Source organism: Perna viridis, chromosome 6 (assembly GCF_037379345.1).
Source record: "Perna viridis isolate PV_CMFRI_1.1 ecotype Kerala chromosome 6, ASM3737934v1, whole genome shotgun sequence".
Classification (NCBI taxonomy): domain Eukaryota; kingdom Metazoa; phylum Mollusca; class Bivalvia; order Mytilida; family Mytilidae; genus Perna; species Perna viridis.
Window position 1 is genome coordinate 46,075,178 of NC_142450.1, and position 14,274 is coordinate 46,089,451.

At 31.0% G+C, this 14,274-nt stretch overlaps 1 protein-coding gene across 2 annotated transcripts; it reads right to left on the bottom strand.

Annotated features, from left to right (window-relative positions):
• Window positions 1–991: 991 nt before the first annotated feature.
• LOC148615266 (U3 small nucleolar RNA-associated protein 14 homolog A-like) lies at window positions 992–14,165 on the bottom strand. Of its 2 annotated transcripts, none has more exons than XM_088590029.1 (14): window positions 14,086–14,165; window positions 12,178–12,240; window positions 11,546–11,607; window positions 9,949–10,013; window positions 8,897–9,027; window positions 8,361–8,438; window positions 7,870–7,947; window positions 6,897–7,019; window positions 6,499–6,593; window positions 5,766–5,889; window positions 5,339–5,416; window positions 2,495–3,678; window positions 1,894–1,993; window positions 992–1,279 (listed from the first exon to the last, which is right to left on the bottom strand). In XM_088590029.1, exons 2-14 carry the CDS (start codon window positions 12,223–12,225, stop codon window positions 1,019–1,021), a joined length of 2,427 nt encoding a protein of 808 aa, XP_088446155.1. In that variant the 5' UTR covers window positions 12,226–12,240; window positions 14,086–14,165; the 3' UTR covers window positions 992–1,018. The 2 variants fall into 2 exon arrangements, with proteins under 2 accessions (XP_088446155.1, XP_088446156.1); XM_088590030.1 differs by lacking the exon at window positions 14,086–14,165 and adding an exon at window positions 13,885–14,024.
• Between the last annotated feature and the right edge of the window lie 109 nt (window positions 14,166–14,274).

The window sequence follows — 14,274 nt, forward strand, 5'->3', positions numbered from 1 at the left end:
GTTTCTATGTGATACCAATGAAGTGATAAAAGAAATTGATAAAGAGTTCTTTAATATTTCAAGATAATGAAGAAATTAAACTAAAGAGAGGTAACTCAGAAAGAAATAGATACCTTCATGAAATCATTCTTAATTAGCCATGTATTCTGCTTAAAAAATGTTTGTGCATATAAAGTGAATTACTGAGTAAATTCTGGCATCAATTAAAATAACTGAGTACACAATTTTGTAGTACTTTTCAATTCCTTATAAAGCTGTTCATTTTTGTTATTCATGAAATTATGTTTTATTCCATTAAGAAGTTGGTAAATTTCATTTCAAGATTAGAGTAGTTTGTACACATTTTCAGGACCTGCAACTAAGATGAAGAATCTAGCTCCGATAATTTATTTTTGTACTGGTAAACAATGTATATTTTTGTTCTCCATTTTTCATCTTTACCTTTCATTAACACAGGTTCCATATGATGTATTTCTATATGATACTACACATTTTATTTCTTTCTTCTGATTTTTTTAGGATTATTTGTTTGCTATTTCATTTAGTCAAACAATAATTTGTTGTGGGTGGTCTTGTTGTAGCTGTTGTTGTATATCTGATGTTGTTTTAATGTATCTAATTGTTTTTGTTTACCTCTGAGTGCTCACCAAGGATACATCTGCTTGTAATTTGTTTATGTCTTGTGTACATTCTTGTGTATCTTTGTGTTATAACCTCTTTCCTGTCTGGTGTTTATCCCTGGATAACTTTCTTTTGTTTTCCGCTAGAATCTTGGTTCCCTTGATTATTCTCTACAGAGCTAGTGTTTACTTCATAACACTTTCAAATAAAGTTTACTTGACTTTCAAACATGTTTTTCTTCATAATATAAATAGAAATCACAATACTAAAGTTCTTGATTCAAATAAAGAATAACTATACACCCTTTGGACACAACACAAAACATATCCATTAAGACAGCATTAGTGAAATAAAAAAAAACGTAACAAAATAAAATACAGAATTTATTAGAATTCAGTCATTTCCTCTTTCTATTCTTTGAGTTAGCTAATCCATCAGAATTCTGACGCAGGTCATTTTCCGCTTTCCTTTTCATTTTCTCCTTCTTAAATGTTTCTTCCTTATCAATAGGGGAGATAATTGATCCAAGTTTTGTCACTACTTTGGGCTTCACTAACTGCTTATAGGCCATTTCGGTGTTCCATGTTTTTCCTATAGGTGCTCGTATACTCTCCTCAAATTGCTTGACATTGGTATATGGAAAAGGTAAATCACTGACCTAGTAATGAAAACAATAATATAAAAAATTTTTAAAAATTTCAGATCAATATGGATGAGAGTAACCAACTTTTGAGCAAGCACAGTTGAATACTGGCATTGATGCTTGGTTGAGTATTGTGTGCCATGTTCATTCAAGTATTGTCTTACATAAAATAGGGCATTAATGGAACATTAAATGATACTCCACCATGTAATGATGAAAAAAGGGGATGGCAAATTGTTCAAAATGACCTAACTCAAAAACTCTATTTGGATTTTGCTGAATATTGAACTTATCTTGTATTTTGTGTCACTAAACAACAGTGAAAAGTTGAAAAAACAGATGAATGGAAACACAATTTTTTGGAGGGTATCACATAATACTTTGCCACTTTGTGTGCTGGGGGTTTAAAAACATAAAATGAGTACTCACAAACCAAAAGCTAAGTCTAACAATGGCATACACAGATAAGTATCTCAATAATATACACAGATAAGTATCTCAATAATATACACAGGTAAGTTTACCAATAACATACACAGGTAAGTTTACCAACAATATACATCAAACTTGGTCTAGTACTAGCCTATATGTCCAACATAAAGTGCAGTTGAAAATTGTTATACATATACCTGATACTTAGAAATGGCAACATCTTTCTGCTCACTTATAATAACATTCCCAAGGTTACTGTCCTTTCTTGGGGGACCTGGAGGAGCTTTGATGATGAATCTAAAACAAAAAATGTCAGCTTAAAAACTGAAAAGAAATGTTATCATCATTTACTTAAAGACAGACTCCTCAATTTTGCATTACATTCTTAACTGATAAATATGCCTATGATTGTAGTATTGTGATATGATAGTAAATACAGTGAAAGAGAAGAATCTCCACTAATATTGAAACAAATATTTACCTTCTCTTACTCTGCAGTTACAATTTTGCAGCACATCTTCTTCAAATGTCGCTTGACAAACACTTTTTAAAAGTCATTAAAGTCACTAAAATTCCCTTCTTATGATTTGGAAGCCACAACTATGTATCAAATTTTGAAATTATAGTAAAGAAGTTCATTTCTTTACTTGTAACATTCCAGACAATTTTTCAAGACTAAAAAAGCAGTAATTGGGAGTAAAATGAAAATAGTTGTGCTTTGAAGCAATAATAACAATACTGGATTCCTTTCTTATATCAGACATTTGTAATGAAAAAAATTGCATCCAGTTTAATTACCTTTTCTTTTTACGTTTTGACATTTTGACCCCTGTGCCTCCCCATTCACCCCATCCAGGCAGAGTAAGATCAATGTCTTTAGGTTTGTCTCTATTTACTATTGATTTCTTCTCTTGGGCAAACTCAGCAACAACATCATCATCAGCGAAGGCTTGAGCTATGGTCATCCTCTGTTTAGCGTCTTCGTCAATATCATTGTCATCTTCCACTATATTTGGAATATTTGACTTGTCAAGTTTGGATTCTAAAGTCAGCAGTTTCTTAGGATCTACATACAGATCCTTTTCTTTCTGGAATTGTTTCCCTTCACCAGACATACTTTCACAATTTCTCTTATTATTTGATTTTCCTTTTCCAGATTCTATTTTAGGTTTTCTCTTGTTAACGGTTTTGAACACATTATCTGTATCTGACATGTCATTTTCAAAATCTTCTAAATTCATTTTCCGTTCTCTCTTCTCCACAATGAAAGTTTCTTCTTCCGCAGAATCTATTTCCTTCTCCTCATTCTTACACTGCTCTCTCTCTTCACTTTCTCCATCCTCTATGGTGCTTTCTTTTTTCTGTTTCTTCTTCAGCTTTTTCTTTTCATGTTTTTTCTTGTTTTTCTTTTGTTGCCTCGTTAACTTCTGTTCATCACCACCCATTATCTTTTCATGAATTGTTTTAAGTTTTGTATTTTTCACAGTTTTTTTCTGATTGTTCTCAAACTCTTTAAATAAGTCATCAATATTGTCAATGTCTACTTTCATTTCCCCTTCACTTGGTTTGCTTGTTTGAACATGTGTATCTAGTTCCACTTCCTCGGAAATACTATCTTCATCAGAAACATCTGTTTTTGAAAAATTCTTTGCTGTTACATCATCATTATCTTTGTCCTCAATTATAACCTTTTGAACAACATTTGACATCAAAAATTGTTTTTCATTCTCAAGTTCTTCATTTTCAACATCAATTTCATCCTCATTTCTGATTTCCTCAACTTTTTCATATCCTGTAGGTCTGGGGAGAGATAGTGCTTTCATCCACGGATTATCTGATGATGCCATGGCACTATCTATCATATTTATCTCATCCTCAGAATCCATACTGACACCACCGTCAGAATCACTGTCACTAAACACCTCGGTTTTCTGAGTCAATTCTTTGTTCTTTTGTATCATGTCTTGCACAGACTGGCGAGCCTGACAAAAACAAATTTCAAATAAAAACAAATTGATCTCATTTCAACAAATGTGGTTTTCAAAAAGTTTTGATAAAACATAAAAAAGTAAAATCAACAACAATTATACATCTGGTAACGTAAACAGTTGTAATAATGTCATATATTCAAAATAAAAAAAAAAAACAGATTATAATTTCATTAAATATGAAGTAGATGTCTGAAAGGCCTGAAATCAGATCCAAAGATATGGAACTCATACTTGATGCTGAATATCAAATATCAAGAGGCTGCAATTAGTAGTTGCTGAGAAAAGTGTTATAAAAAAAAATCCTTGCCTGCCAAACCAACATTCACCATCCTATAACCCAATTTTCACATGTGAAATTGGGCTAAAATATCCCCTCGGTTTACTGATACACAATGAAGCAGTTTATATTTAAATTCATATCAAGTCCATAATTTCAACAGATCATTTCAAGAGAAAGAAGAGCACCCAGTTTTATAGTGATGTTACCATGTCTTCATGGACAAAAGCAAGAGCTTAACAGTAGATAGATAAATAAATAAAAAAATAATAAATAGGTCTCTCTATTTATTTTATGGGACAAAATCAATGTTGAAAGATTATCATATACTATAGAGACTTTTTGGTACATGAATATAGGTAGTCTAGACATTTTATAAACAGGTTGAAAGTTTGAAGACACCAAAGGTGCTTTCCATTATATGATTAGTTTCACTTGAACCACAGATTAATATTCCATTATTGATTTGTATGCAGTGGTTCGTCTCAAATGACAAACCAGATGAACCAGAAGTAGAATCAGAGATAGTTGGTTCGTACCCAGTGGTTCGTCTCAGATGACAAACCAGATGAACCAGAAGCAGAAACAGAGATAGTTGGTTCGTACCCAGTGGTTCGTCTCAGATGACAAACCAGATGAACCAGAAGTAGAATCAGAGATAGTTGGTTCGTACCCAGTGGTTCGTCTCAGATGATGAACCAGAAGTAGAATCAGAGATAGTTGGTTCGTACCCAGTGGTTCATCTCAGATAACAAACCAGATGAACCAGAAGTAGAATCAGAGATAGTTGGTTCGTACCCAGTGGTTATTCTCAGATAACAAACCAGATGAACCAGAAGTAGAATCAGAGATAGTTGGTTGGTACCCAGTGGTTCTTCTCAGATGACGAACCAGATGAATCAGAAGTAGAATCAGAGATAGTTGGTTCGTACCCAGTGGTTCGTCTCAGATGACAAACCAGATGAACCAGAAGTAGAATCAGAGATAGTTGGTTCGTACCCAGTGGTTCTTCTCAGATAACAAACCAGATGAACCAGAAGTAGAATCAGAGATAGTTGGTTCGTACCCAGTGGTTCTTCTCAGATAACAAACCAGATGAACCAGAAGTAGAATCAGAGATAGTTGGTTCGTACCCAGTGGTTCTTCTCAGATAACAAACCAGATGAACCAGAAGTAGAATCAGAGATAGTTGGTTCGTACCCAGTGGTTCTTCTCAGATAACAAACCAGATGAACCAGAAGTAGAATCAGAGATAGTTGGTTCGTACCCAGTGGTTCTTCTCAGATGACGAACCAGACGTAGCATTAGAGATAGTTGGTTCGTACCAGTTACTGGAAAACAAGTCAATTAAGTGTCCAATATGTAACAACAAACCTTGTCACTATATTTGCCATAAATCATCTGTTTTCTCATAAATTTACTTCCTCCTCTGTGTTTCAAACTCATTCTCTCCTAAAAAAAAATAACAGCTTATAACTAGAAAGAAAAACAATGACACAATCCAATAGTCCACAAAATTAAATAAATGGAACAGTCTGTTTTAAATGGTTATGCAAGTTTAAAAAAAAAAATTCTGGGTGGTGGTCAATTTTAATAATATGTTTCCAATAAAATTATACTCATATGAAGACCATGAAATATATTGTAGAGTTTATATTGAATAAATAAAAACACTAAAAGTCTACACCAAGCAATAAATTTTACATTGTTCAACATGTAATACATAACTACACATTGAGATATATGGAATAAAGAAACAATCAAACCTAATACTTAATAATATTAGTACTGTATATTTTACCTCAACCCTCTGTTTATCTACTGTATTAATTTTTTCCATGTAAGCCTCTGGATCTGTTTTCTGTAGTTCTTCCAAAGATTTCTTCTCATTCTTCATTCTCTCTTTTTTCAATACTCGATGATATCTATATTAGAAAAAAATATGTTAAATTTCTCTTTTTAGTACTTTGCCAATACAACATACCTAGGTGTTAGATAGTCTTTGTAGTAATGCAGTCTTTATGAAATAAATTTGTGACCAAAACCAAAATTTGTATAAGCAGTCAAAAACTTTCAAATTTCTGTCCGACTTTTTGTCAGTCATGTCCATTGTCAGATGGTATTTCATAATGACTGGTAAAGCATATGGAAGTTTTAACTATTCAAATTAATGTGAAAGCGTAATCAAGGGAACCAAGATTCTAGAATATGAAAGTAATGGTAAAAACCACAAGAGATTGTTAAAAATGGATACAAAGTAAATACTTGATCAAAATTTGTTATAGTCAAATATATTTAACTTTTTAAATTACAGTAATTCAATCCAAGGGGTTCAAATTTATTTTCAAGACAGGAATGTCCTGGACTTTCCCAAGATTTAAATTCAATTGTCAACTTGAGGTATACAAACAGTCCTCAATAAATTGTTGATGAAAAGGTTCAAGGTCAAGGACTAAGGTAAATGAGACTAGTTTGAACTCCTGAATCCAAACTGATTTTCTTACTTTCCTATATAATTAAAGATTTCCACTTACTTTTTACTTTTAATTCTTTTCTGCCATTTTGCCTTAGCTTCTTTATAAGACAGTAATGCTCTATGTTTCCTTAGTTCTGCTAGTCTTTCCTTAGCCTGTAAGTATAGTTCAATGATGAAAAGTGATTATTAGTTGTTTCACTATTGTTTAGTATTCATAAAAATGAATTTAAATTGGAACACCTTAAGTTATGAGCTACATTTAAAAAAAATGGGTACTGTACCCCTACCATCTATGTAAAAAGGATCAATGTGCACTAATCAAAAAATTATATTTTAAAAGAAATCATCTTAACTAAAATAAAAAAATGTTAACCATGTAAAAAAGTAATCACATAATCACAATCTTCAATGTTAAATATTGATTTATAGCATTATTGCCCAAAACCTACGTCTCACCTCCTCTATACTCATTGCCTGAAGTGCCTTCTCTTCAGCAGGAGTTAACTCCCTTTTATTAGATACAACATTCTCACTGCTCCGTAGTAATGCAGCTACCTCCATCTCTAGAGATGTTCTTGGCTGAAATAGAAGTATTATGTTTAATAAATAAATTAGAGTACAAAACATTTATATTTGGATATTGTTTAGGCCACTGGAATTTATAATTAGTTATTGTTAGGTCATCAGAATTAATAATTAGATATTGATTAGACCATTGGAATTTATCTGTGGATATTGTTAAGGCCATGAGAATTTATAATTGGATATTATTTAGGCCACTGGAATTTATATTTGGATATTATTTAGGCCACTGGAATTTATAATTGGATATTGTTTAGGCCACTGGAATTTATAATTGGATATTGTTTAGGCCACTGAAATTTATATTTGGATATTGTTTAGGCCACTGGAATTTATAATTGGATATTGTTTAGGCCACTGGAATTTATATTTGGATATTGTTTAGGCCATGAGAATTTATATTTGGATATTGTTTAGGCCACTGAAATTTATAATTGGATATTGTTTAGGCCACTGGAATTTATATTTGGATATTGTTTAGGCCATGAGAATTTATATTTGGATATTGTTTAGGCCACTGGAATTTATAACTGGATATTGTTTAGGCCACTGGAATTTATATTTGGATATTGTTTAGGCCACTGGAATTTCATTTCTTGATTCTCATGTTATTTTTCTTGTCATGAAAAACAATTGAGGAGAATGCATCCATATTTAACATTTTATTGCTACCAAAAATTGTTGAGGTTACTTTTACATTGGTAATTTATAGCAAGAAAAAAATGATAATGGAGGCAACTTATTATTTTATTGATATTGTGATAAAAATGGATATAAATGAAGCTTTCTTCAACAGATATGTACAATGTGTTGATATTCCTGATATGTTTGCCATATTTACACTTACCTTGACAGATTTAGCATGTGATTCAGTAGTATGGACCTTCAATGTTGGTCTGTCTAGTGGAAACTTCATCTGGTCAGCCTAAATAAAGTAAATAAATAACACTTTTAGACTTAGAAATGAACATTGCATTGTTATTTTCTCCAAATTAAAAGTCAATCTGATATGTAGCCTATTAATATAATATTGAGTCTGTGCAATATGATATTGATGTTACAAAATACACCAAATACACACAAAATTTAAAAGTTAATAAACTGTGAAAGTACTGTTGTTCATGGGGTACTAATTTTCATGGTTTTTGTGGGAAGAAAACTTGTGTTTCTTCCCTAGTCCACAAAAAACTGGTATCCACAAATTAAAGTACTACACAGTAGTGTTTTACAGGTCAATAAATATTGCAATGAATGAAGCATTTTGAAACCAGAATGATAATTAGTTTATCTCTGTAAGGTCAGTATCAACAACAATAAGAATTATCTCCCTTATTTTACCTGTCTATTTTTGTTGACAATAGAATCCCACTTTTTAAGTACTTCTGACGTCTGTTCATAGGCTACACTTCTTTCTAACTGAAAATATAAATGATCCAATATTTTAAGCACAGAAAAAGTGACAGATATAAATTACTTCCACTTTTCAAATATATTATTCAGAATTATGTTTGGTAATTAAATGCAGAAAGTAAATATTGAAATTATAATGATGTCTTTTTATTACTACTTTCTTACTAGTAGCGACTAGATTGTTTACCGACTGAGGATTTGTGTATTTTATGATTTAGGTTATTACTCATGCATTTGTTATGTTTCAACATATCCCTTCTTTTTAACACTCATACTGCTCAGTGCTGGTCTTTTTCAAAACTACCCAATCCTCATTTTATAAGGAAAATAAGTCACCTAATTCAATCAGGAATTTGAAATAATGAAGTGTATGTTCAAAATAATAATGACTAAATTACAGGGATCAAATGGTCTTAATTTAGTAATCAAGTACATTAGTGATCTGATGTGATATAAGAACAAACCTTTTCCTTCTCCTGTCTAGGGAGTGGTACTGATACAACTTGACCTTTTTCTTCTACATGTTTCAGTTGTTTCTTCATGGACTTGGATGAAACTGTTCCCAATAACTCAGAAATGTTTACCTTGTTTGAGTCTAGAAAAAAAGTTTATAAGTAGATCTCTACATACACCACTATGTTCTGAATTGAACTCTACCTAATTCAACATCATAATCTTACATAATGTTATTACTAACTTTGCTCTCATCATTATTAATAGGGTTTTTATTTTCATGATTTTGGTGGGCAGTATGGAACCATGAAATCCAGAATTCAACAAACATTTATCTCCATGGATGAAAGTCAACTCAAATAGAAATACTTTAACTATTGTCATAGTACATGTGCCATTGAGGCAAAAGACAAATAAAGCAGGCCACTATTATCTATTACACGTAGCATATTTTTTTTGTTATTTTGCAAAATCATAAAGACATTTAAATTTTCTATTAATTAATAGTGTTTGAAATGATGTAAAAAACTATTTTAAATTATTTTATTACATAAAAATTAGAATGATTTTAATTAAAAATAATGTGCAGTAAAATTATTTCAAAGGGGAGATAAGTGGCATGAAAACGTTCTGTTGAAATGTTTAAAGAATTTTAGTTTTTTTAATATTGCTAGAGAAAGAGTTTGGTGACCCCCAATTTTCGTTTTGAAATATGAAAGAATGTCGGTTAAGTATTCTTTATATAAAGTTAAAAGAAATTTTATCCACCAGTTTTTTAGAACTTTTCAAAATATTGAAAATTTTGTACTCCTCAATAACACTGTAGTTAAAGGTTTATGAGAACACAGATCATCATCTCTCTTACATTTGACAAGTATAAAAGTTACCCATGAATTATTTCTAAATATTAAAATATATGTACAATAATAACATGTCTTTAATTTCATGAAAAAATTACACATAATATTGAAACATATTTTTAAATATCACAAAAAGATCCTAGATTCAAGTCATAAATCAATCTTCTTTAAAAACACACACAATGCATTAAATTAAGTATTACCATTCTGGGAAAAGTTGAATTCCGAGATCTGAGAGGCATGGACTGTTCTCTCAAACAACTTCTGCCTGCAATAAAAATACTAGACAAGTACAAACAAAATATCAGGCTTTTATTCCACTGTATACTCTAAAAAAATTTAAATCTTATGATGGCAGTAATATTAATTGTTTATGCTTCATATACTTTCTAAATCCAATTATTATACAAACTAATTACTTTTTCGTGAAAATATGTTTAACTATCTTTTGAAGAAAAAAACGTTTGGGGGTAATCTAAGATTTTGTTTTGTTTTTTATTTAACCATAAAAACGGAATTGCGTAATGGCTCTTCCATCAAAACATATGAGGTACCCAGGAAAGGTGCTTTAATTTGCTTCTATGGTAGGTTATTTTTTAAAAGTTCAGTGTAAGAATTCAAAGCATGAAAAATCTTAATTTCCTTCTATTGGTGGTTGGTGCCTTCCCTGGGTACCTCATATGTTTAAATGGAACAGCCCTAACAATATCCTGGTGTTATCGGTTCTCAATAGCATAACAATGTTGTTTACCTATTTGTTGAATTCCTTATTAAATAGTTACAATTTTTATTATTTTCATTATAAGAACTGATCTTTCTTTTTATTTTTGCAGAAGATTGGCAAGATTGCATGTTTACATTGTAAGAAAAACACATTTTAGTTAGGTGACCTATTAATGACTTTATGGGTACTATGTCATCAGTGCTCGATAGGGATACAAATTTTTGTATGGAGGGCATGAGAGACGTAATTGGAAAGCAAAAATAAAGAAAATAAATAATTCAATATATTTTCATAGATATTTCATATTTTCAGGGTCCACATATTACTTCCAGTGAATGTTATATATTGATTAACCAGTACTGCGCACCACACAATTTTTATACTGACATAGCCATGCTTATATCCCAACTGTGCATGACCGCTGAATATATGACCTACCACTTTCAATAAAATTTGTTTACATTCAAAATGTGTGTTGTGAGAAGTGGGCGCTTAAAATATAAATTTTTTGGGGTTTAAGAGAAAGGTAAAATAAAGGTGCACTAAAGTTTATTGGTATTATAAATACCTTTATATGCAACATAGCGAAATCAAAACCTGATAGAAGCGAGGAAGTGTTCAGTAGGTTAATTCTTTGTGAATAGACGACACCTGCGATTTCGGGTTTTATGTCATATTGCCTATGTGCATTACTATCGAGAACTCATAACTATCAAGAACAGATGAATGCAAGATACTTAATCTAAATAGTTTCATAAATTTAACATAAATTGCCCTATTTTACATCATAAAGTATTGAACTCAACTATTCCATTTACTGTAAATGTTTTAATTTTCGAGGTGTACTAGTTTTCGCCTTTTTCTTGCGGTGGGATAAAACCATGAAAATTTGTATCCATGAAATTCATTTTTAACACTACAGTATATATAAAACTAATCATTTTTTGAAATTGTGAACATTGACATCCACAAATTTGTTCACTTGACAGAATCTGCAAAAAAATTAGCAACCGTGAAAATTAATATGGTTACAGTATTCAAGAAATTATTAGCAAAGTAGTACATGTAGATATTACCTCCTCTTCCCATCCAATGATGTAATGGCATCTAACAGTTTCAAGTGTTTTTTGTCATCATCCTAAAATAAAATCATCATGTAGAATATGGTTATATTAACATTAACAAACATACATGTATTACAATAAATTGGTGAAGCCAGTCCAATAGTTCAAGGTTCACATGAAAGGACTACAGATATACTTGATTCAAAGATGGCCCCTGGATCAACAATAATTTGCATGACCATCTTCAATTAAGAATACTAGCAATCAACAATTTAGCATGATTTTATGGGAAACTTGCACATAAAAAATTATAGTAAAAAGGGAGTCATTGAGAAATAATGTAGGACTACAAAATTTGTAACCTTGCTAAACCCAGGACAGTTATTTATCTTTTCTAATTTTTTTATAAAGCAATTAGTTTTATATTTTCATCTTACTTTTTGGATAGATAGGTCAAAACCATATTTTGATTTGTCTTTAGTTTTGCTAGAAATTATTTTTATTTTAGTATCTCACATCAACTTGTAAGGCACTCATTTTAAGAAATCATTTTGACTTGGTTTGAGTGACAGAATATCATAAATGCAAAAACAAAGCTTCATATGTAACATTGTAGCAGTAAAAGTTTTAGTTAATACATGTACCTCATCTTCACTGGCACTGATATCAGCTTGATTGTTCAATTCCTCCATGTCTAAGAGTAACACCTAAAATAACAACTCACTTCACTGTTTAAACTATTTTTATTATTTTTCACATCATAGTTTAATGTTTCAAAAGGTAGGGTTAAACGTAATGCAAAATAGTATGGTTTGTGTAATGTCCTTTTTAAAAATTAAACATAGCACCAAGCCCATATGAATTCATTTTACAGAAAACTAATTTTCATCCTTCATTGTTGTTTTTTGTAAAATTCTGAAATCAGTCACATTTCCAGTTGAGAGTTACACACGTCTTTTTCCACTTGAGAGTCACACACATCTTTTTCTTCTTTTCTTTTCATTTTTGTTGCCTCCAAAAGTCACTTCGAGCTCTTAGAATATAGTTATAAAGAATGAGAGGATTTTATTTCCATTCCAGCCAACTAATGCTATCTAAGTGTGTTTTATTTAATTTTGACCTCCTGTTCACTAACATGATTTTTAAGGTCAAATTTGACACTAAACCCAATTTTGTAAAAATGATCTACATGTAGAAAATCCAGAATTCAAACTTCAAAATAAGTGTTTCAAGACCATTCCTTCAATTTAAAAAAAACAACATTAAGTCGAATATGCCAGATAAGTCAAGGGTAAGACATGTGCATTTATATTGTAGGTGTCATCAGAGATCCGAGTTGAGGTTTGTTTTTATAAATACATAAACAAACTCTAGAAGATACATGAACGAAACTCTTTTTAACTGGTAAGACATTATCGAGTGTTGTGGAGTTAATGGTCTTTAATATGCAAATTTATACCCATTTACAGTATGTCATAACACATTCGCACGTGGCTCAAATTATAATCAATTAAAATGTTATCTAAATGGCTAATTGCAACCAAATTTAAGGTAACATTTTTTTTTTTCCAGGTAATTTATTGTTTATTAATTGCTGCACGTAATTATGACCTATTCATCAAACTGATTTCCCACTAATTTGACACCTGGGTCCCCATGCTTGACATTTTAACCATTTTGTATACATGATGATCTAAAGCTTCAGAGCAATTGACACGCAATTCAATGAAAATAATTGAACTCACAGACAAAGTACACTTAAACAAAAAATATAAATATTAATTTAATTCACAAATTCTATACGAAGTAACATCGCTGGAATTATATGCTATGAAAAATAAATTGCTCAACTCGGATCTCTGCTGACACCTACGATATAAATGCATACATCTGACCGTCAACTTATCTATGTTCTTTCGTTGATTTTAATCAAAATTAGACAATGTGATTTAAATTCCACATCGACTTTTAGTCTGAAAAATACAGTACTTGCATTCATCTATGTAACACTCGAATCTGAACCAACCTAACAGACTTGTACACTTTGCGAACATGATTGTTTCAGGAGTCCATGTGACATGTCTAGAACTAGATTATAAAGGTATTGTGTCACCATACAGAATCAATTTATTTGAAGTATTACAGGGATCAACACCATAAAATAGAACAAATTACACATTTAAGGTCCAAAAATATGTCAGGTTCCTGCTAACCTATCTACCCTGGTTTTTTGTACCTACCCTAAAGTGCTAAATATTTTATGGTCATTTCAGCACAAGCACTGTTAAAGTCTATATAGTTCCCCATTAACTCAATGTAAGATATTAAAAAAAAATAATTTCCATACCTACCTATCTTATTTTTTTCATGTTGGTAGCTGGAAACAAGACTTCTATTATTTATTTGCCTTTGCCTTGTTATAGTTATGTATCAATTCCTTTAGTTTTGCAGGTTCCATGAAAAGGTAAGCATCTGAATGGTATTGTTTTTTTTTGTGGGGGTGAATTCTTAAATTCTTTTAAGTCTAAGTATTCTAAACATATTGAACAAACCTGTAGGTTGGGAGGCAAGTTATCAAAAGTTTATTCGTAACCGTTTTCCATGTGGCGGAAATTTAATGCCAATATTAAATTATAACCAAATCAGGAAAGACCCCGATTCTTTTCCGGATTTTCGAATATAATATATGATGGTGGGTTATTAAGGTTGTCTTTTTATTTGTATATGATATTTAAAAAAAT